The 21,894-nt window shown below is 40.3% G+C and overlaps 1 protein-coding gene across 1 annotated transcript in view; it reads right to left on the reverse strand.

The window, feature by feature from the left end:
* Nucleotides 1-21,894, reverse strand: part of HDAC9 (histone deacetylase 9) — an 820,804-nt gene that overhangs the window by 327,968 nt on the left and 470,942 nt on the right. Inside the window, exons 8-9 of the mRNA XM_045827591.1 lie at nucleotides 12,785-12,916; nucleotides 8,249-8,364 (exon numbers count right to left, since the gene is read on the reverse strand). Coding sequence (XP_045683547.1) covers nucleotides 8,249-8,364; nucleotides 12,785-12,916 — 248 coding nt within the window. The remainder of the gene's footprint in view (nucleotides 1-8,248; nucleotides 8,365-12,784; nucleotides 12,917-21,894) is intronic.

Genomic DNA, 21,894 nt, shown 5'->3' on the forward strand with positions numbered 1-21,894 from the left:
ATTACAATGCATGAGATTGCAAGTTTATTTTACTGTTAGCAGACACAGTTCCATATTTGCTCTAATTAAGAAGATAAGCTACTACTTTGCTTACACTATTCCTTTAACCTAAATTTTAATTATAAAATATATATCCGACAAGAACAGAAACAATGTATGAGAAATTAAAAATTTTAACTAGCTCACTGACAGCATGTGGTCATTCATAATAAAGGGATTATTTCACTCACTTATCTGTACTCATAGTAGTGACATAAATGTGGAACAATGTACATTGTAAAATGATGTCTAGCATTCACTCGGGGTGCATCTGCTGCTCATGGCACTGAGACTTGACATGCACTGTGGGCATGACAGCAAAAGATATCACAGACCTCACAAAAGAGGTGACTTTTGTTTCCTCTTTGTTCTGTGATACCCTTCCATGCCCTTACAGGAGGTAAACATGCACTAAAGTGAGAGAAAGTTTGTTTTTTCTCAGATGGATGAAGGACAGTGGCACACTGGCTACTCACACAGCCTTGGAGCAAAGTGAAAGAATTTGGGAACACTCTCCCTGTGGGACTGCAGACCCCTGTAATTTCATATTAACACTGAGCATCTCCATTTCCTATGGCAGTGTACGGGTTCTCAGCACCTGGCATGTGCCAAGCCCTGTGCCGGGGATTTGGGGGGCGATAACCTATTTTCCACAGGCACCCTCCAGCTACCGCCACGCTCCTGCGATGGATGAAGAACCTGAGTGATTTCCCCGGGGTCTGGTTCCCAGTGGGATCAGCAATAAAACTTTGAAATTGATCAAGGCTATATGCTGTGCTGTCAGGTTCTGCTGCAGAAGCTACACACCACTCTGCACCATTATTGAAGGATATGGAATCAGTTAAAAAGTATGGGGAAGAGGGAAGCTCTAGAGAAGAAAAAAAAGCAAAATCAAGCCCTATGGCTTATGGAAAAGAATACAAGTGTCCAGCTGACCTGCGCATAAGAAGAAAGCAACAGGCCTGGTGACCTTACAGACATGAGTATCTTTTAAGTCATGGAGTCAACTCCTAAGAAAGCAAGGACAGTCCTGAGCCCCCCAAGTTCACTAAGTAGAGTTGGCTCTTCCCAGTTCTTCCCACAGAGACTGCGAACTGCAGGGACGAGGATGTTGTGTCGTTTGTTCCCTTTGACTGCAGATAAGAAGACAGGCAGCACTCACGTAGACTTGCAATGGCGAGAATGTGAGCAGTCTATCCGCTCCGTGTCAACGTTTCCCAATAAGGATCTGGAGCTGCACTCCACCCAGCTAAAAGAATGCAGACACACTCGAAAGCCAGAAAATCTGGGGGTGAGAGGTACCATTTCACTCAAACAATGAAGGATCTTGATCGGTATTCTTACCAGCCTGAATGGCTACCCTGCCTCAGCATTGTGGTGAGCTCACATTTATTTTCAGACAAAACCAGGATTCTTCCAGGAAGCAGTTTTGAAACTGAGCCAGCCCTTAAATCCGTGCTGTGCTAAGATGTCCATGTTTCACATCTTAGAATGTGAAGAAGATGGTTTAAATCTAAAAAAATTTTCAGAACCACAAACTATTGCTATATTTAGATAAAATGAAAAAATTAAGTCTATAAATAGATAACACTTAACATTCACAAAACAATTAATGAATGACAATTAAGCTAGATTAACCATGTGGTATTAGGTGGTGGGTGTCTAAAGATGTCCTATCCCACCTAAGTTCACGTGCCGTTCAGGTGCACAGACAAGCAGAGAACTAATTCTCTACAGTAATCCTTACTATAGTTAGAGTGGGGTTAACAACTTAAATGGCACAGAGCAGGGTGTCAATTTTAAGCCAGGCTTTGATGGGTAACTAGCATTTCACCAGAAAGTGCATGATCTTGAGAAGAGGGATAGGCCTGAGCCAGGTGCTGGGGCAGGAGAGGTCTCCTCACATTTTAATCGTGATCTTCAAAATTTCATTACTTTTCTCACCACGGTATTTAGAAGCCTATCTTATGGATAATATCTGCAATTCACATCAATAAAATACACATAAACTGAAAAATTTTATGGTTCTCAGTAGAGCTATTTATTTTGCCAATGAAATTAACAAGCTATTGGTTTGGAACAAAAGGTTCAAAATCTCTTACAAAATGGACACTGGCAAAAAAAAAAAGAAAAATGTTCGATGTCAGCTGTTTTAGGGATTTAGAAAGTTGAAAACCATCACACACTGCTGGTGGGAGAGTGGACTGGTATGGCAATCCTGGTGAACAACTCGGCACTATAAACCAAAATAATTGCACTACACACCATGACCGAGCCCTTCTTCTGTTGGATATTACATCTTCAAGAAATTCTCTCACTAAAGCTGCAGGGTGATGTCGGTGGGAATATGTTAAAGCACATTTTGGTGGTGGGTGAGAATTGGAGGCCATGGGATCGTCCGACTAGAAGACGGGTAGGAGTGCCCAACACGGATTTTTACAATGACTAGAACCAAACCATTATAATTTCATGGGGATTGCAGACAGAGCAGTACCCATCATGCACCAATGCCATGACAGTTCCAGAAAGGACAGAAACTCCCCTTCGGTGTCCTTCCCCTCTCCTTTCGTGTCTCTCACCATTAACCCTAAATATTAACCCTGGCACCTGGACCCTGTGGCAGGACTCACTTCTTGAGGTCACCTGTACCCTCTGAGGGTGTACTGTCACTTTAACTAGACCTCTGTGCTTTACTGAATCTTTCTGGCTTGCTGTTGAATTCTTTCTTGTGCTGAGACAAGAACCTGGGCTGAAGCCTTCCTCTGGCTTCCCTGTGAGCCTCTGACATCATGGGGATAAAAGAGAAAGGAAGGGAGAAGGAAGAAGGACACCTCTCTCTCTCAAGGAGACAAGCCAAGAGGTGACCCTTGGCAATACTAGTTAGGTGAATAATCACCTACTTTTTAAGAAGCTCCTAGAAAAAGTGGACGTAGAATTTTCAATTTACTGCATGTGCAAAATTACTGACAATATGCATGAACATTAGAAAAAGAATGTATCTGCAGTTTGGGTGAGAGGCAGTCAGGACTAGTGAAAAGAAGTTCGGGCTAAGTGTGTGCCCTGGGGCTCTACCACTCTCTGGCTTTTAGCTCTGGGTGGCTGCTACCTTCCTCAGACGTCAGTCTAAGACTGACGAATCTCTGACCAGCTCCATCAGATAATGCCTGTGTCTATTAGAACAGCATGCAAGAAGACATGCTTGTAAACCCCAGTTTTGGCTTTAAAAGGTCCCTTTCCCCAAATCCAGACCATCTAAAAAGAGAGCCAAACAAATCTCCTAGTCTTCTAATGGGTGCCAATGGCTTTCACACTATTTTCAAGACAGCATTTTTGTTTCTACCCTCAGATGGCTGATAGAAAATTAAAATTTCCGTGTGATGAAGAAATTTCTTTAGGCAGCAAAAATCTCCTAAGTATTTTTATCAGGCACACACAAGACTGTATTACTATAAAATGGTTTGGAGACAAAAATAATCATCATTTAACAAGACTTCCCTTGCATTTAAAAGGCATTGATGTTTTGTGAAAGGTCTTACTTTACAATATTGACTCATGTTATTTCTAGTAAATGATTCTTTTGTCATAGCAACCTCTTTTCCCTCAGGGGAGGAAAGCGTTTTATTTGCTGCCATCCAAAACCATGGCCCTACACCCACTCAGAAGAGAGCATAACATTTACAACAAAAATGTCACAACAACTATTATGAAACAATAGGCAGATGAATCATGTGGAACTGGAGCAAAACAGCGACATTTCAGCTGACTTGAGAGTACTTAACCTTATTATTAGAATCCTTTTTAGAAGTTGTTTCTATCTGCTGGAAAAAATTATTTAAAAAATAGCACAGCGGAGCCAGCCACTAATGTTCAACTAGAAATAAACCAGCTGCTTGGCTACTGTTAAAATAGCTATCAAATAAATCTAGGAATCTGAAAGAATGGTGTTGATATTCATGGAAACACATTTGAACCCACAAGCCCACAGTATTAACAATAAAGTAACCAGATAGGTAAAGACATCTCTGACTGCAGTTGGAAAGAGAAACTCCTTAGGTTTCAGCTCCGCGACCATGTTTGCAAATGAGTAAAGGAAGTAGCTCCAACAGTCTGAGTTTGGGACCGAGCATATGTGAGAAATAGAAGAAATGGAACAGAAGTGGTCAGAGCAGATGGAGACTCATTCTCACATGACATTTGCTGGCTGGAAGACAAACATGCTAATGAGCTTTCCCTAATAGGAGTCGGTACCGATAACTACAACAGAAAAATGAACTTGCTTCACACTTCCAATTTGCCACCTGCCTTACCACCACTGATTCCTCCCAAGAAGGCCTGTAGGGGTAGGCAGTACCACCTTCCATTAGATCTGAGGTTCAAGGCAAGTGTATGGACTTCGCCAATGACAACAAAGTGGTTGGTTTTGGAGCCAGGAACCCAGGAAACCTTCTGAATAGAAGACCCATATATTTGAATTCACTGTGTTGCTTCCTTATTCTGGACTTACGAGTAAATTCTCCTCCTACTCTTGGCTTAACCTTTATCTGCATTATGCAGGCCATGTGAATTACAAGACAGAAAATTCTCTTTTTGCCTAAGCTTCAAGATCAGCCTGATAGACAGACTTACTGCTCTATTTCCGAAAGGCAGAAGAGGGCAGAACCCCATTCATTTCCAGGGGCTCTGAAAGAATTAGGTGACCAGCTTTTCTGCTCACAGGTCACAGAATAAAGAATCCATTCAAATGAGCCCCGTTCCACTATTTTAAAATGAAACCTCGCCCGTGGTGCTTAGGCAAAGATGGTAGAATAAGCTTCTCTGGTAAATGGCGAAGCATGCGACTAACTCGGTTTTTGTGAGTGTAGTGCAGGAGGTAAATTTTTCATACCTGCTAAGTATTTGTTCATAAGAAATTACATGTTATTATTCATCTGAGATGTCTTTTACAATCATACCAAATTCAAAATGATTGTTAAGCAAGAACTGACTGAAAGTATTTTTTTTTCATCTTTTCTCTAGGTTAAGTGGCGGCGCTGAGTGTTGCTGAGCTACGATGTTATTTGCTAGGAGTTTCAGTCTGACTGGTGCTGTCTCCTCGCCTCTCCGGTGTGAATTACACTGCAGACCTCTGTAATCGCAACGCAGCAGAAAACCACATGTTAGCCATCAGGGTTGGATTTTTTGTTCTGGGCCACGGAGAGGCTACCCATCAGTGCATAAAGGTCTGCCCACCTGGCCTCTGGGTTCATAGTTCAGGCACACAATTAATTCATTATGAGGTCATTGCTTGCTTTTGAACTAGTCTTTCCAGCTTTGGAGGTGAATGTCCTGTCACTGACCTGGAGAAATAAATACCTCTACTCTTTCAAACTCCATTAAATCACATTTCCTTCTGGTTTTTTGGTTTTGTTTTGTTTTGCTTTGTATTGCTTTGTTTTGTTTTGTTTTTAATGGTGGGAGTGGAGGGAAAGTCTGTGGTTACAGAATATGTTCGACAATGAGCTGAAAATCTTGGGCATCTAAACAATTATTTGTGACAGCAAACCTTTGGGGAATATAAAACAGACTACATAACATAAGCAAATCCCTTTCATTTTTATTCTCTACTGTATACATTTTGAAATTTAAAGACTGGATCTTTAGAGTTACAACCTGGGACACTGATTTTAATTTAACAGGTCATGAAAAGCTTGAAGTTAAGAGAAAAATCTAACCTTTTCCATTTATTTCCAATCACATGAGTATGTAATATTGCTTGGTTGTTCCTTTATGCTGTACTAAATTCTGTATGCATATTATGTGTGTGTTTATAATGAATGAATATGTGTATCTTCCTCTTTAGTAACCAGCCATGTCACTAATTCCCCTTCCTTGCCCAACCATGCTAAATTTTGTGTTCATCATTCCCTTGCCTTTTAAAAATATACTTTTACTACATATGGTTTCCAGATCAAATAGTGTGCTGCTCTTTCTGAACCTATAAAATACTATCATGCTGGAAAGTGGCCTTCTGCACCTTTCCACACTAACAGTGACTTTCCAAGAGTCATGCATGCTGTCTAACATAGTTTAGTGTGTCGTTTCCATTTTCTGAGGAAACAAAATTCACCCAGAGCCAGTTTAAAGCTGCCCAGCATTCCTGCTATCATATTCTTTAAAGTGAGCTCAAATGGAGAACTAACATTTTTAAGAAATAATTGTTAGCAAGTCATTCTTTTCCTGTAAATTGACTGAAGGGTTGCAGAAAACTGACCGAGGCGGTAGATATTTTTGTGCTAATAAATATAATACCTATAACCAATAGTCTAAGAGTCCCACTTACATCTGTGGCCATGAATATACGCAAGGTGTTTATTCCAGCAGGTATAATGTTTTAGAACAGGTAACAAAAAAAGAGAAAGAGGAGCAACAATACGGTAATAAGAAATAGATGAAGGACCTGGAGATGATGTAAAGGCCAGAATTGCTATTCTTCAAATAAAAAGACAGTTATGAGCAACAGAATATCTATCTACTCTGCTCATTTTCCTTGGAAATTTGAGGAAAATTTTTGAAATCTTGAATAAAGTGTATTTCCTTAGAGAGGGTTTATATTTGCTTTCTCCAGAAACCCAGGGGAACTACAAACCTGGGCGCTTTAAACCAAATTAACAGTCTGAGGTTATGGACATTTAGGCTACAACTCCATGCAAAGATTAGCCGCTGGTTACCACTTCTAAGGGAAAGATTCAGCCTCACTGCGGGTCCCATCAGGACACCTCTGGGGGTGCGAGTGTCAATGTAGCACAGACATGGGCCTTTGGGATCCCAGCTTAAGGTGTGGAGGGTGTCCTATTAGATGGACTTCCTTGGTCAGTGTTGGCCTTGACTTTCTACCTCCTGAGTTTTGTGCAGCCCTGAAAACTAAAACTCAGGTACACACTTGTCCTCACAGCAAAAGTGGCTTTGCTGGCTTCAGTCTTTCCTTTATCATGGACAAGTTCTGGATTTCTACTTTCTATTATATTTTGGCCTAATAATTTTATGATTTATAAACAATGTATTATAAATGTATGTGCATGTGTGCACAAAATTACAGAGATGCAGATTGTGCCATAAAGTACAGAAGACATTTCTATCCGTCATGCTCACTGTACCAACTCAACAGCGTTGTCTCGGGTGACAGTGAAGCGGGTTCCCTGGTCAGCAGGAGCGTTCTAGTAGAAGTTGGATAACTATTATTCATATCAGAAAAGCTATTCAGGCAATGCAAGAATCAGAGATCTGATTGGTCTATTCCAGCCCCAAGGGACCCTGACTGCATAAAACACAAGGGAAGAAGCACGGCACACTTACAAACGAGGAGGTACTGCACCAGGTTTCCCTGCATAGAGTAATGCGTGGCTAGGAGGCATTATAATGACAGAAAAGAAAAATGGAGAATTTCATGGATGATAACTTCAAAACAGCTGATTCCATAAGAGTATCTATTTCTAGACTGTTGCCATAGCTTAGCCTAATACAGAAACTACACAGACAAATTCTTGCTGTCTCCTAACTCACTGTCCTCTATTCTTATTATCACTGGTTTCAGTAAATCATGCATTGAAAAACAAAGGTTAATAAAGTTGATTGCATATAATCACAATAAAACGATCAGGTTGTTTAGACCAATTTCCTTTAATATTTCATTCTTGAAGGGCACAGTCCGTATCTTATTCATCTTTATGTCCCCACAGCCAGGCAAAATGACTGGCACATAGTAGGTCCTCAGTAAATGTTTGTTCTGTGGAGCACATTGTTTCTCATCTATAATACTGCAATTCTTTTTTCATCATTCTTCAGGTCAAGTGAATAAAACCTACCTTTCTATGCTGTTCTTCTTTGAGGTTTGCAGGAGGTTGTTTTTATACTTACTGATGGGCCTATTCCCATCAGAATAACCAAGAACCAAGCAGAAGGTCCGCTGAGCTGTACAACTGGGCAGTTTATATTCAGCATTACTGTGTGTGTGTATGGGTTGAGGATTGCACTTTCGTATTTTCAAATCTGACTGACATCCAAATGTTGTAAACAAGATGGAGTTTACTCAGTTCCACACATTATAAATTTATCAGAAAAATCATGAAGAACAGGTAGCACTAAACTTCGATTCAGAAATATCACTTTGTTTTGGGGGGGCTCATCAAAGAAGGTCTAATTTTTAAAAGAACCAAAATAATGAGAGTCTTACCTCAGGATGAGGAGTCTGTGGCAAAACCGAAGTCTCATTTTCAGTAACATTTCCAGCTGGCCCATTGTTCGGGGAACTGGGACCAGACCCTGGAGAACCGCTGCTGACAGAGGATTCTGAAAAACATCGTGAAGTACAAATATATTCAGGAAACACATAAAAATGGAACCCTAGTTACTCTCTAAGGCATATACAGCATTGAACATTGTTTTCACCTCCCAACTGAATGACAAGTTCCATTTCAGATAATAAAAAAGAATGGTGAAGAATATTGGGAATATTTCACCTAAGCTTGTAGCCTTATCCCTTTTCTCCCTCCCTTGTCAAAATCATTCAACATTGTGACATCCACTATCAACTTTAGGCAGAGTGCTCTCATGAAAGTCATATTTCTTGCCATTACCTCTCATAAATTCCAGCCTGAATCCCTTTGGGATGCTGGACATTCTTAACCTCACTTTATATGTGAATCAAATTCAGTGTATGCCAGTATTCCATGTACTCTGCTTATCTGTTTATCACTAACGTTAGAGTCACTCTCACTTCCCTCTTTACCCCAAACCTAGTCAGTTACTAGGTCAGTTCGTTTTGTTCTTTACATCATCTTTCATCTACCTCTGACCACCATCATTTCAGTTGAAGCCTTCGGCACTCATTTTTCTCTCAGGGACTCTAGCAAAAGTTTCCTACTATTTCTGAGTGGCTACAGCGGTCTCTCAAAATGTTCCTCTACCAGGCATCTCCAATTTATTGGCATCTCTGGGCCACACTGGAAGACAGAGAGTTATCTTGGACCACACGTTAAATACACAGACACTAACAAAAACTGATGAGCAAAAAAAAAGGTTCTAAATAAATTTATGATGCTGTGTTGGGCCATATTCAGAGCCCGTGGGCCACGGGTTGGACACCCCTGCCACTGTTACCCGTGAGAAGGATCACAGTGGGACGAGTTTCACCACGTTCCTACCCACTGATAAAAGTCTGAAACTGTAAAAGAGTTTTGAAGTTTATTTGGAATCTAAAAAAAATATGAATTTGGGAGACACAGATTCAGAGGAAGACCCCAACCGTGCCCCAAAGAAGACGAAGATAGCCAGAGCTTACAAAGGCACAAACCACAAGCCAGAACCAGAGAAACTGGTCCAATTGGCTCCTTCCCAGGGCTGGTTCAAAATGGTCTGGTCAAGACTGGCTGATGAGACTCTAAGGTCAGAGGGAGGGCAGCAGCAAGTTCCAGAATGCACCTCTACAGCAACACGAAAGTCCAAAAGTCCAAGCCTCATCTGGGTGCAGACGTGCATAAGTCTGACTTCTCTAATGACCTTCAGGCTTCCTTTTAGGGCCCTCTGACAGTAGCGCTGCATTTTGAATAGTTCAGTTCACATTCCTCAGTTTCCTAAAGGAGGCTACAGTGATTTTCTGTTATCGCCCTTCCTGTGCTCTGCCCTCAAGTCCAAATCGCCTCCTCCATGTTAGGGGCCACTTTCCCACTTCACGGTTTCTCATTCCCCTCCTCCCCCACCTCTCTCCTGGCAGGTCCAACCCCACCTCTAAGATCAAAGCCTGGCTCCTCACCACCCGTCCCCCAGGGAGAAGGAGCTCCCAATGGGCAGGCAATACTTGCTCAACCTCCCTTGGTAAACCTCTGATTTCAGCTTCCCGCTACAAAGATTTCTCCACACAGAGGTACCCTGCCAATGGAAAGCACGTGAGACGGATGACAGAACTCTGATCCTGCCCCTCCTTACTGTGCATTTCACCAAGTCTTGGGTATCATAACATTTTAAACACATCGTGCTCACTTTCTGTCTATATATCTTGCAAACATTTTGATTAATCTGCTTTTTTACCTTTGCCTCTTTCTTAGTTACTTTTCTTTAAAAGAAAATGCACGTTTTTAAAGAAACTCTCCTAGGAGCTTCTATTCCCCCCAGACTCCTAACTCTCATCTTTCCTGTATGACTAAGTGCTGATTTTTCATTGATATCTCATTCCCATATCCTGTCTTTAAAAAATGGCAACAAAAAAAGCTAAGCTATTATCTTGAACATTCTGTCTTGTCATTTTAAAATTATATTATCTATATTATCAAATGTGAGAGTCAGAAGGATTTCCTTACATAGAAATCACTGTGATAAGCCCTAAAATTCAAGGCAGCAAATACTGAAACACCATCCTGCAACTTCCCACTGGAAAGAGTCTTCGAGGAGAGGTAGCAACTGATTTTCTGGGAACACTGAGAAAAATCTCAGGAAAGAAGACACTGCAATTGGGGCTTTACTAAGAGCTCAGGAAATAGGGACAATAGAGAAGAGGAGATTGGAGGAGAGGGCACCCTGGGCACAGGGAAGTGTCAAGGCTTAGAACTAAAAACTAACAAGGCTTTGGTGGGGAGAAGGGCAGAAAACTTGAACTTGAAAAAGAGGAAGATGGCAAGTGGTTCCCATGCTAGCTACCAGGAGCAAAGACATGGTTCTGGTGCCAAAGAGCGGACCTTGGCCTATGAACTGGAGAAGAGAGACACAGAGGTGAGAGCAGAAAGGCTAAAGTAGCAACTCAAGAGCTGCGATGCTACCGTGGCTCCTGCTGGACTGCAAAAATAATTAGCATTAGGACCCAAACAGAGCTCATTCAAATGACACAAGAACTGGCAGAGAAAGGACAAGAAGGATGGGTGAAGTAAACTGTGAGTCCTGTGGTTCGCAGCCTCCAAACACATTTAGAATAAATACAACAATCCAGTTAAAACACCTGCCAGAGCCCCGCACGGCCCCACTGACTGACCACAAGTGTGTGTCTAATAAATGACAGGTCTCTCTGAATACACATTATTTTCTCAGAAAAGGGGGTCATTACCTTACAAAATTAAGAAGAGAGAAACATGACATTTCAAAAGTAAAGAAATTTGAGTAAAACTCCAGCAAATTGTAACCCTCATAAATGAGAATCAATCATAACTCAGATCGGTATTAAGTTAAATTCCAATTTGTTAAGAAAGAAATGTGACTGTGGAGAAAAGTTATGATCAAGAAAAGAAATTAATTGGAAAACAGAAAAAGAACATTGGGATAAATAATATGACCTTAGATGATAAGATTCTAAAGCAAAAAATAAAGCAATCTATATGGATTTCTATTTACTTCAAGTTTTTCTATTATGAAAGAGCTTACTCTCTCCAATTAGAAAAATTACCTATATCTATTTATAGTAGATGATTGACATGCTCATTATTCTTTGTATTCATTAAAACAGATTCACTTTCCAACTCTGCACCCCCACCAAGGACCTCTATTATGAAAAACTCTATTAATTCTTAATTTAGAATTCGCTCAGCCTAAATTAGTGATTGTATTTGACATTGTAAAATAAACGTAAACTCTAGTAAAATAATTTCCATTTATGTAATATTTGTATCCCTCAAGGAAAACTTTTCCCACTAACACTTTTCTTCAGATAAACATATTAATCTGTCAGGATTGATTGGGAGACTAAACTTTTCCACCCTATATAACCTGTCAAACTAGTATTTTCCATTAGTATTCTGTACTTCCACAATATATTAACCCCCAAACTAGACACCATCATTGCCAAAGGAGATATAGAAAACAAATATTTTTTTAATCTGTTAAAGATGAGAGCTGGTCTTGGAGAAATAATATATCAACTGACTACATTGTTATAAACACATTTTTCATTGAGAATGGAGAAAATGGTTGTAGATCACCACTTTATTGATGCAAGCAAAGGAAATGACCAGTCACAAGTGTGTAGCTTGAAGTAGGTACTCAATAAACAGTGGTCGGTATTATTGTTTTGGCTAGCCTCTTTGGGTCTTGTATCCACAGGTCTTCTCTAATTTCAGACCAGGTACAACTGGGACTCAGGGGCTTTGTAAGACATCAGGTTGAATTTCCTAACTTGTTCACCCCACTACTAACTGGGCAGCTAAAAAAATAAGAACTCTTCCATTTGAGACTAGTGAATATGACAGATTCTTTCCCTTCATAAAAGGCAATGTATCCCCTCTCCTGCCATAAGTCCCAGTTCACTAGTAAACACATAAAGTCATTTATGAGTTCTGTAAATTTGTTGAAAAGTCAAGGTTTGCTGCTCCATGTAGTTTCATTTTCCCAGATGTATTTTGTACCCGCACGTCTGAGTGCGGGGGAAGTGCTCCTCTCGGACCCCCTCTGCTCATTCCTCATCACATTTCATTAAAAGTTATATCCTCCTGGTTGGCATTCCCCAAATGGCCTGCCTGTTTCTGGAAAGATGAAGGTGAGCCCTGGCTTCCCCAGTTATGCCTAGACTGACACATATTTCTGTTTTCCCTTCATTTCCTGTTTAACCCGGTTGGTGAATGCATGGCAGGGTTTACTGAACTACTCGTGCGTTTTCAATAGAATCTTCTTTCAAGAGAGGTTCCTCCTCAAAATAACTTTTAATGTGCAACAGGCATATGTATTCTAAACTAATTTTTTTCATTCCTACTACCAGCATTTTTTAGTGTGTATCTGCCCAGTCCTCAATTACCTGTCACCTCAAACACTCGCTTCTTGAATGAAGTGACAACATTTCCATCCTTCCGCCTGAGTAAGGGGCTGCTTCTCCTCTCTGCCACTTTCTGTTTTAACCTGGACCGCACCTTCAAGTTGGGCTCAGAGGCTGGGGATTGAGACAAAGAAAATAGATAAAAATTAAAAATAGAGAGCCAGTTGCTCTTGTGTATAAAAAGTGGCTCACCCTTTACTTGGTCCCTTATCTCAAATGAAAACCCGAAGCATGTAAATAAGGCATCGACAGTGAATTAAACAGACAAATAGAGTAATTATTGTTATGAAATGTGTGAAATGCTTTTACACTTCTCTAAATGTTAAGTGAAAAGAGGAGTTAAAACATAAGTTTTCTACTTATTTTATCTAACAGCATTGGATCGTTAGTGGGAAATTTAATCACTGTATACGTTTGGGTGAGGGTAAGATTTATTATGCCCTCATCGTCAGTCCGTTTAATTTCCTCAAGGGTGAAACTCAATAGCCACAAAAGCAGTACCCTGATGTGATCTTAAAGACTCTGGCCTGACTTCTGGTAATAAGAAGACACCTCGGTAGCATGTAATTTATGTCGAATTCTGACTTCCGGAATGTTTCTTTGTCAGAAGTTTCTAACCAGAAATCCTGGGAAAATATACTCACCATAATAACACCAAACCAAGTAGAATCACTTTGAATAAAACTTTCTGTACACTGAGTATACAAGGAACCACAAAGGAGGGGTGGCCAAGTCTTAGAGTAGGACAGTTATGAGTTAGGTTATATGTTCCAAAATACAAATGCACATTATATAGATAGATAGATAGATAGATAGATAGATATTTATTTGATTAAACTATTCTAAATAGTGATGCTTTATAATTAGTCATTACTTATTAGGAGTCTAAGTAATTATATTTAGAAGAATGGAAACATTGGATTAAATTTCTGTGTAGTAGAAATCAGGGACAATGATGATGACGATGATGGTGGTGGTGGTGGAAAGGTTGTTTCTGATAAGAAGAACATTTATATCATGATTTCTATTTTCCACTACTGCTCTAAACACTTCGTCAATATTAACTTGTGTAACCATAAAAACTCCATATGGCATGGACTCTATTTATACCTCGATTATAATATATCAATGAGGCACCAAAACACAGGGCGAGGGTAAGTAACTTGCCCAAGGTCACGTAGGTAAAATGGGATGAAGCTGGGATCTGGAATCGGGTAGTCTACACCTTTATTTACGTCTGAACACCATAAAAATCATAACAATTTTCCCTTGGAGAATTGCTAATCTTCTGTGTCAGACACAATGTTATAATTTAGGTAGAACTTTTGGTCGGTGAAAACACTGTCTTTGAAGGAATTTTATATTTTGTCTGACTACAAAAAGTATCAAAAGTAGAACTTGATATTTTATTTATCTCTTTATTTATTGTGTTTTTAGACTTCAAATATCTCTACTTAAGTTTCTGTCTCTGTTCCCCTCACTCCACCTCTCTGCAGCTTCTCCTTGTGCTGAGAACACTTGCATTCCAGCTTTCATGGAGCTGGCCAGGTGAAACAAGAATGTGAAGGAAATATGCAGTTACAAAAAATAAAACAAGTTAATTTTTTACGTTCTAAGACTTAGTTTATGCCTGAAAATATTTTATGAAGTGAAAAGATGGGGTCCTGAACATACAGTAAAAGTAGAAAATGGGGGAAGGGCAGATATTAGGATGCAGAGCAGAAAGCCCAGGGACTACGCCCCTGGAACGTATCATTTCCTGGGCTCCCACTTTCAAGCAAAAAAGGTAAACAGTTTGGGGGAAGGACTAAAGTTCCTGGCAGACCTTCCAGGAGTTCAGCCCACTTTATATTAGTGGAGAAGTCTAAATCGGAATTACTAGCATCCAGTTCACCTAGGATTAAAGACAGAAAATGGGAATGTATTTAGACTTTTTTCCTCTGTATATATTTATTTTTTTAAAAGATTTCATTTATTTATTTTAGAGAGGGAAGGGAGGAAGAAAGAGAGAGAGAGAGAAACATCTATGTGTGGTTGCTGGGGGCCGGGGCCTGCAACCCAGGCATGTGACCTGACTGGGAATTGAACCTGCGACACTTTGGTTCGCAGCCCGCGCTCAATCCATTGAGCTATGCCAGCCAGGGCTGTATATATTTATTTAAAAATTCCCCTAATCACATCAATTTTGTCTCTGAAAAGCTATAACTAATAAATATATTTATCTAAAACCTAGAAAGAGAAAAATGAGAAATCCCCAACTATATCAGTATCTGCTGTAGCCTTGCTTATATCCCTAGGACAAAGATCAGGCTCCCAGAGTTGGATCTAGGCATGACTTCTCGATGAACCCTAATGGATTAAACATGAGAGTTCATCATATAGACTGCCATAGATTGCCTGTCCAGAGGGAGCAAATCAACTGATTAATCCCTGCGAAGGGTGGAACAGAAAAGGCACTGCGCTTTCAGTGGGAACGTGTGGAACTGAGTCCACATGCCGCCACTTGCCAGCTGTGGGGTCTTCCATGAGACACTAGTGCTTTCTGAGCCTGACCCTGCATTTGGAAAACAAGAACATCTAACACCTTCTTTATTTATGTTCCAGGGCTCTGACCACCTGATTAGATACCTGAGAGTAACTGTGAGGATCTGGGTGAATGAAAACAGAAAGGAAAGGTTTGTAGAATCTTTATTATTGCTACTACTGCCCAGGAATGAAAGCCAGGACTGGGCCCCAACCCCCTAGTTCTCATTCCAGGCTTCCTCCCTCACCTAACCCATTACAGGGGCTGGAGCAGTTTTCAAAAGCCAAGACAAAACTGTGCCAATAGCTTGGAAAAACAGCCTATGCCATTGAAACATTCTACACAAAACCTAGGCTTCCACAAGCTTTCAAGGTTGGCAGACAGCTTTCATTCCTACGTTTGCTGTTTGAGAGTGGGCTGGATTGACAGGCAGCTCTTAAAGTTCTTTCCATGGGTCAAAACAGAAGAGAAGTGAACACCAGATTAGGAATGAGAACTGGGTTCTCCTCTTGCATCTGTCAGCCACTAAAATCAATAACCTAGAGTAATTCACAGTCTCAACTGAGTAAGCCAGTTTATTCACACAAATTAGCTTGAGGGATATCTTTGTAGTGCACATCAATAGATGTGCATATAAATGCCTGCCCCATGCATTAGCACTTGACCTTGGACAACTTACTCTGTATCTGTAAACCACAGTTTCCCATGTTAAAATTGGGGATAATTCTTTTCCCTACTTCTCCCAACAGATTCTATTTTCTGTCTGTCTCTGAGCCCATGGAGGCTGCATCCTAGGGCTGCATCACTCCACTCCTGGTGGGATCTCATTTGGGCTCAAGCTACTGCTGGGACTGGCGAGTGATCCAAAGATTAAGGAGGAGGGTGAGGCTGAGGTATCCTCTGAGCTCTCTGCTTCAGTGTCGTATCACTGGCTACAGCTTTCTGTTTTCCTCCTTCACCCTCCAGAGGCCCTCTGGTCCATGGCTCCAGCACTGCAGGACTCAATTTCCTCTCCTTACTTCTTCAGCCCTGGGAGAGGGAATGGGTTCCTGCTGTTGCTATTTTCTGTGCCCCTCAACACCCCTGAGCATCACACAAGTCTGTGACCCATACTGTGTAGGTTCTGTTTCCTGCCAGGACTCTGATGAACACAGTCCTACAGATTTTGCAAAGTTATGATAGAATCAAATGAAATAATGTCCAGTAGAAGATAAACTAGAGGTTCTCAACCAGGGAAGATTTTGACATCAAGGGACATTTGGCCATGTCCAGTTTTTGTTACATTTTGTTTGGTTTGGTTTGGAGGTATTTTTGAGTGTCATATGCAGAGTTGCTACCGGAATCTAGTGGACAGAGGGCCAGGAATCTTTCTAAACATCCTACAGAACAAGCCTCCACAAGCTTTCCACAAGCTTGTGGAATGCCCAGAACAGCCCTCACAACAAGGAATTCTATGGACCCAAATGCCTTTATTTCCAAGTGTGAGAAACTGTGGGGTAAGCCATCAGTGAATGGCAGTTATTAAGAATCGTGCCACACTGGGGTGATCAAAGGAGGTGATATCTGTCAGAGAGTCTCAGAGGATTCTCAGAGGATGAGGAACAGAATAAGGGCAGAAAAGGAAGATTGTCAGAAATCAGGGAGTGATACAGGTAGCTTGAAAATACAAAATATTTCAATACATTTCACCCTCAGAAATTTATTTTAAAACATTTATAATACTACTGTTATTTCTAAAGAAAACAAAGTTAGCCAACTTCTATTGGCTATAGAGATACATAGAAAGATGTACTTTCTCAGTTTGGAAGGATAATATGTGAGTCATTGTGATTTTTTTGTATATCAATTGTGGACATAGCTTCTTAACATGAAGAGTTATTGATATAGTCTATAAAGTGCAACATAAATTAATTTTCTTAACATATGCTATATATAACTTTTCTAAGTAAAGATCCACAGCTATTGGTTTTAGCAAAAACTTTTGCCTACATTTCAACACTGGTTTTGAGTCACGGAGATATTAGAGTATCAGTGGCGAGGGTGAAGGTTGGAATGATAACCATCAGTTGGTCCTTGCAACGCTTTATAAACTCACTGCTAACGTTTCAGAAGCCCACACACCAAAGCTCAGCATGATACATACCCAAGCAGCCGAATTAATGAGTGGTTGTGCTGACTCAGTTTGCAGTTAAAGTTAATTCCATCTTTTTTTAATGTTCTGGCCTCTCTAAAGTCCGAAGGTTTCCATTCCAGTGACTTACTAATGGAATGCAAACCCTCCAGGGCCCAGAAAGAGGCCACTAACCCGGGAGGCATTCTGCTTGTGTTAGAGCGTGTTTCATGCCCAGCTGCACTAATTGCGTTTCTATTTTTACCACATGCCCATCACTTTCTGCATCTCAATTAATCACAGAAACAGAAACTAGCTTTCCAGTGTGTGTACCCATCTAAATGCACTGGTCGGCTGAGATGGAAACCTTGCATGAAAAATTAATTGTCATTATTTAAATAAAACAATCAATATTAATATAGAGGACAGAACTAAAAACTTTTTTCTCCTTTTACATAATAGAAAAAGTGAACAAAAGAAAACAGAAAACACGTGAAGAAGCCTCAAAAGCTCAATTTATTTCAAATTTTTCTTCCAATACTGATCAGGCTCCATGGCGCAGAATTAATTAACTTAGGTGTGACAGGGTACGAGAATAACAATAGCAAGTAAATTGTAAAGTATATAGCTGACTCCAAGGCACAGTAAGTGACGAGGCCCAGGCATTTCACGGAGATTGGTGCATGCGAGTGTCATTTTCACACATGTGCACACACATACAGACATGGAAACTATCTTCTGTGGAAGCAAGGAGGCCTCTCACACAAACAAACCAGACTCAGAGGTCAATGCTAACTTTGTCATGTACTAACTGCGGCCCTGGGGGAGCTGCTCCACCTCCATGAGTCATTTCATCATCTATTACCGCACGGCAGCAACGCCTTCCAAGCACTTCGGTGGAAGACTAGAGGGGTGGACAAAGGGGCTAGCTCCACTGGCTGTCAGAAATCCAGTCATTCAATAGATAGATGTTGGATAGGTGAGTGTTTAATGCAGCCCGCATGTAAGATCAAGGGACTTATATTAAAATAAAACAACTAAAATATAAAGACAACAAGGTTAGAAGGCTACAAGTGGTGTGCTCCCTCTGCCTACCGCAATGTTACCTATAACAACAAAAGTGACTGTAGTCCTTTTCCAATCTTTTCTCTGGTTATTTAAAAGACATTTTTGGTTAATAATTGACTTTACATATTTCCCTCACTTTTTTAACTTTCCTGTTTATAATTTCTACCCTGTTTAGTCCTATGTTGTAAATACATGGCCATCAACTAAGAATGATTACTTACTGTGTTTGCCTTTGTTTTAATCCTAATTATGAATATTCTTTACACCAGAACTTAGACAAAAATTAAATACCACCTACTGCATTATATAGAAGTTCTTCAGTCTCACTGGATATGGCCATAAGGAGAAAAGGAACAACCTTCTATGGAGTCATGGTTAATAACATTATTAAGACCAGTGATATCAATCAAGACTAAGAACTAATCTATCTTTACATTAATGGGTATTTCCAATATTCATCCATTCCACCTGCAGTGCACCTTTAGCCCTATAATCATCGGGGAAGCTCATGCTGCCGCCCCCAGCCTCAGCTGCCTGGTCTGGCATTGTCTGTTCTTCCCGGCTATACTGGATATGCGGCACTTTATCTGGTATACATACTCTTTCTTTCCCGGACTTCCCCGGCTACTCCCACCCACGGGGCTGCCTTAGGAGCTGCCATATTCTCACACTGTCACTCAGGACCAAACACACAAAATCTATCCCCCATTCTCTCTCCTCTGAATGTCCTTTATAAAGATTACATTTCCTGGTACAGTCACTGTCCAAGTCGCTTCTCTGTTCTAGGCTAGCACTGCAGCAATCCACATCAGGTGTATACTGTTCAGTCATATAAACCTAACAGTTATGAAAAGACGCTTTGGGGAGACAGTAAATTCTCTAATCAAATTGATCTAAAGATATAGGTTACTCTAATTTTCAAAGTTCATAACTGAACAAAGGTTATGTGTTTTCAAAATTAGCATTCAGAAGGATGAAATAAGTTTAACACAACTTATGGTCTTTCTTGGCTTGGATAATGTGACTCTCACTGTTATAAGTCAGATTTTATACATTTTGATATTGAAGAACAAAATTAATTTTGGGGGGAATTATAGCTTCTAGTAATATACAGATTCAATTTCCTGGACATATTACAGTATTATTATTTTTGATTAAGAAATACTACTGTAGAGATCTATCCATTCTATTATTGAGAATATACCAATTACATCCATTTGTTAAAAGAGAATTATTCTTTTTCATAAAATGTATTGGTAAATGTTACTGACATCACTCAATTTATATTGTGTTCTTCTGAAGTGTTTACTTTATAATGACATTTATTGCTTGCTTTTGATTATGTAACTCATACACGTTCAACATTTTTAGAAATGTGACAACTTATGTATACGCTGTTAAAATGTTTCTTTTGTGTTCTGTATGTAAAAGTATTTGAAAATGAGGAACATTATATTTATGACTATATCCTATCTGTTTGCTTAAGAATGTATTATTAGTCTTTTCCCAGGTAACTATACATTCTTTAAAATGATTCCATTTACTGTCTTTCACTTAAAATTTTATTATGAATCTTCCCTGAGCAATTATATATTCTTTTAAAAATACACTATGTGCATATACCACATATCATTATGTCGCATGCACATGTGAGTGCACAATATTGTATTTCAGCATGCGATAATGTTAAACATTTAGCTCATCTGCAATATTTTGCCTTGAAGGACAGCACAGTGGCACCTACGAGTGTGAATCTATGTGTGTGTTTATGAGTATTCCCTTCCACCAGTGTAGATGGGATTCTAATTCTTAGGTTCCTCATATGGGAAAGTGACAGTTACCACCAAGTTCTTATGATTAGAGAAAACTACCAATGGGCATGCAGGGCAGAGTACTGAGGAGTCTTGGGAAGCAGCTCAGAGCAGCCTGAGGACCCAGTGTGACATCCTGGGTCACAAGGGTGTGGTCTAGAGTGGGCGGTGGTGTCCTCTGGGTGGGCATTTTCCCTTGGTGCACATGGACATCTCTCAGGAGCCAGGGCAGGGGCTCCAAAGCCCAAAGGCCTGTGGCTGGCATGCCATTTCCACAATCTCGGAGTGGCGCTCCGTGCTGGATCCCGTGTCCTCCCCAGTGTGTCTCCAGACCGCCTGCTGCTCCGGGCGGCTTGGTCAGGAGTCAGTAAAAGTTTAGTGAATGAATGAATGAATGCATGTATTGCTACTCAATGCTTTTTTTCTTAAATACCAGGACAAATGGAGGAGGAATTAATTCTTTTCTTAGGATTTTTATGACATTTAAAGTACTCATTATTATTTTTAACAGATAAGATACTTAAATCAAAAACTATGATTCAGAAAGAGTTTTATAATGTGTGATGGATATTTCATCAAGATAGAAACTTTCTATGTGTTGGTTCCATTGTTTAATTTAACTCATTCAAGAGCTATTAAATGACAATATTGAGAGCCAAGGTTGTAAGTTCCATGAAGACTGGGAACGTGTGAGAACATGTCATATTCCCATTATTTATGTGGCCCTTTTACAGGGACCAGTAGATAGAACAAACCCATTAGTTACGTAGTCAATGAATGAATCAATGACCGAGAGAAGGGCAGTGTTAATGCTGAGTAGAGAACCTTTTTGACCCAGCTATTCAAGATCTAGCAACAATGAGTAACACGCTGACTGTGGTCAATGCCATGTGATTGGTATAAGCAGAGTGCTGCAGCTGTAAGATAGAGATTTGCTGGCCTTGAGGGGAGATCCTGGGGGCATGGTGGGACTCAGACCCACAAAGGTGGGTGGGGGAGAGTACAGTTCTATGTAGAGGGAACCAGTGATCCAGAGGAAGGGGCTGGCAAATTCAAGGAATGGAGATGAAATATGCTGGCAGGGTAGGGAAGGGATTCTGAGTGGAAGTTAAGGCTTCAAAGATATATTATGTAACAAGCAAAATTTAGCCACATTATGCAATATTAACAAAGGCTCTTCAATCTGTATCTTCAAACTCCAAACTTCCTCTCTCTTCTGGCTTTCCCCTCAGCATGTAGACATGCTCAGATCTTTCCCATTTAAATAAAAAAGCCCTCTTGCGATACAGATTTTATTGGCCACTTCCTGCATTTATACTTTAACTCATACTTTAACTTCATACTATGAAGTCAAGTTTTGTTTTGAATTTTTACACAGCCCTACACTGGCCACCACCACTTCCTAACCTCAGACCACGGCCATAGGGCTCTAATCCACACTGTCTCACTGCACGTCCTTTACCACACATAGAGCACAGAGCAACGAATGAAATAGTTAATTTTCTGTCTACTCTTAGTAGCTGCTGACTACACACACTCCGGATGGGTGTCGATAAACAGCTGCTGAATGAATAAATGC

This window comes from Phyllostomus hastatus, unplaced genomic scaffold (assembly GCF_019186645.2).
Source record: "Phyllostomus hastatus isolate PE091 unplaced genomic scaffold, TTU_PhHast_1.1 phas_scaffold_78, whole genome shotgun sequence".
In the NCBI taxonomy this organism is placed as follows: Eukaryota; Metazoa; Chordata; class Mammalia; order Chiroptera; family Phyllostomidae; genus Phyllostomus; species Phyllostomus hastatus.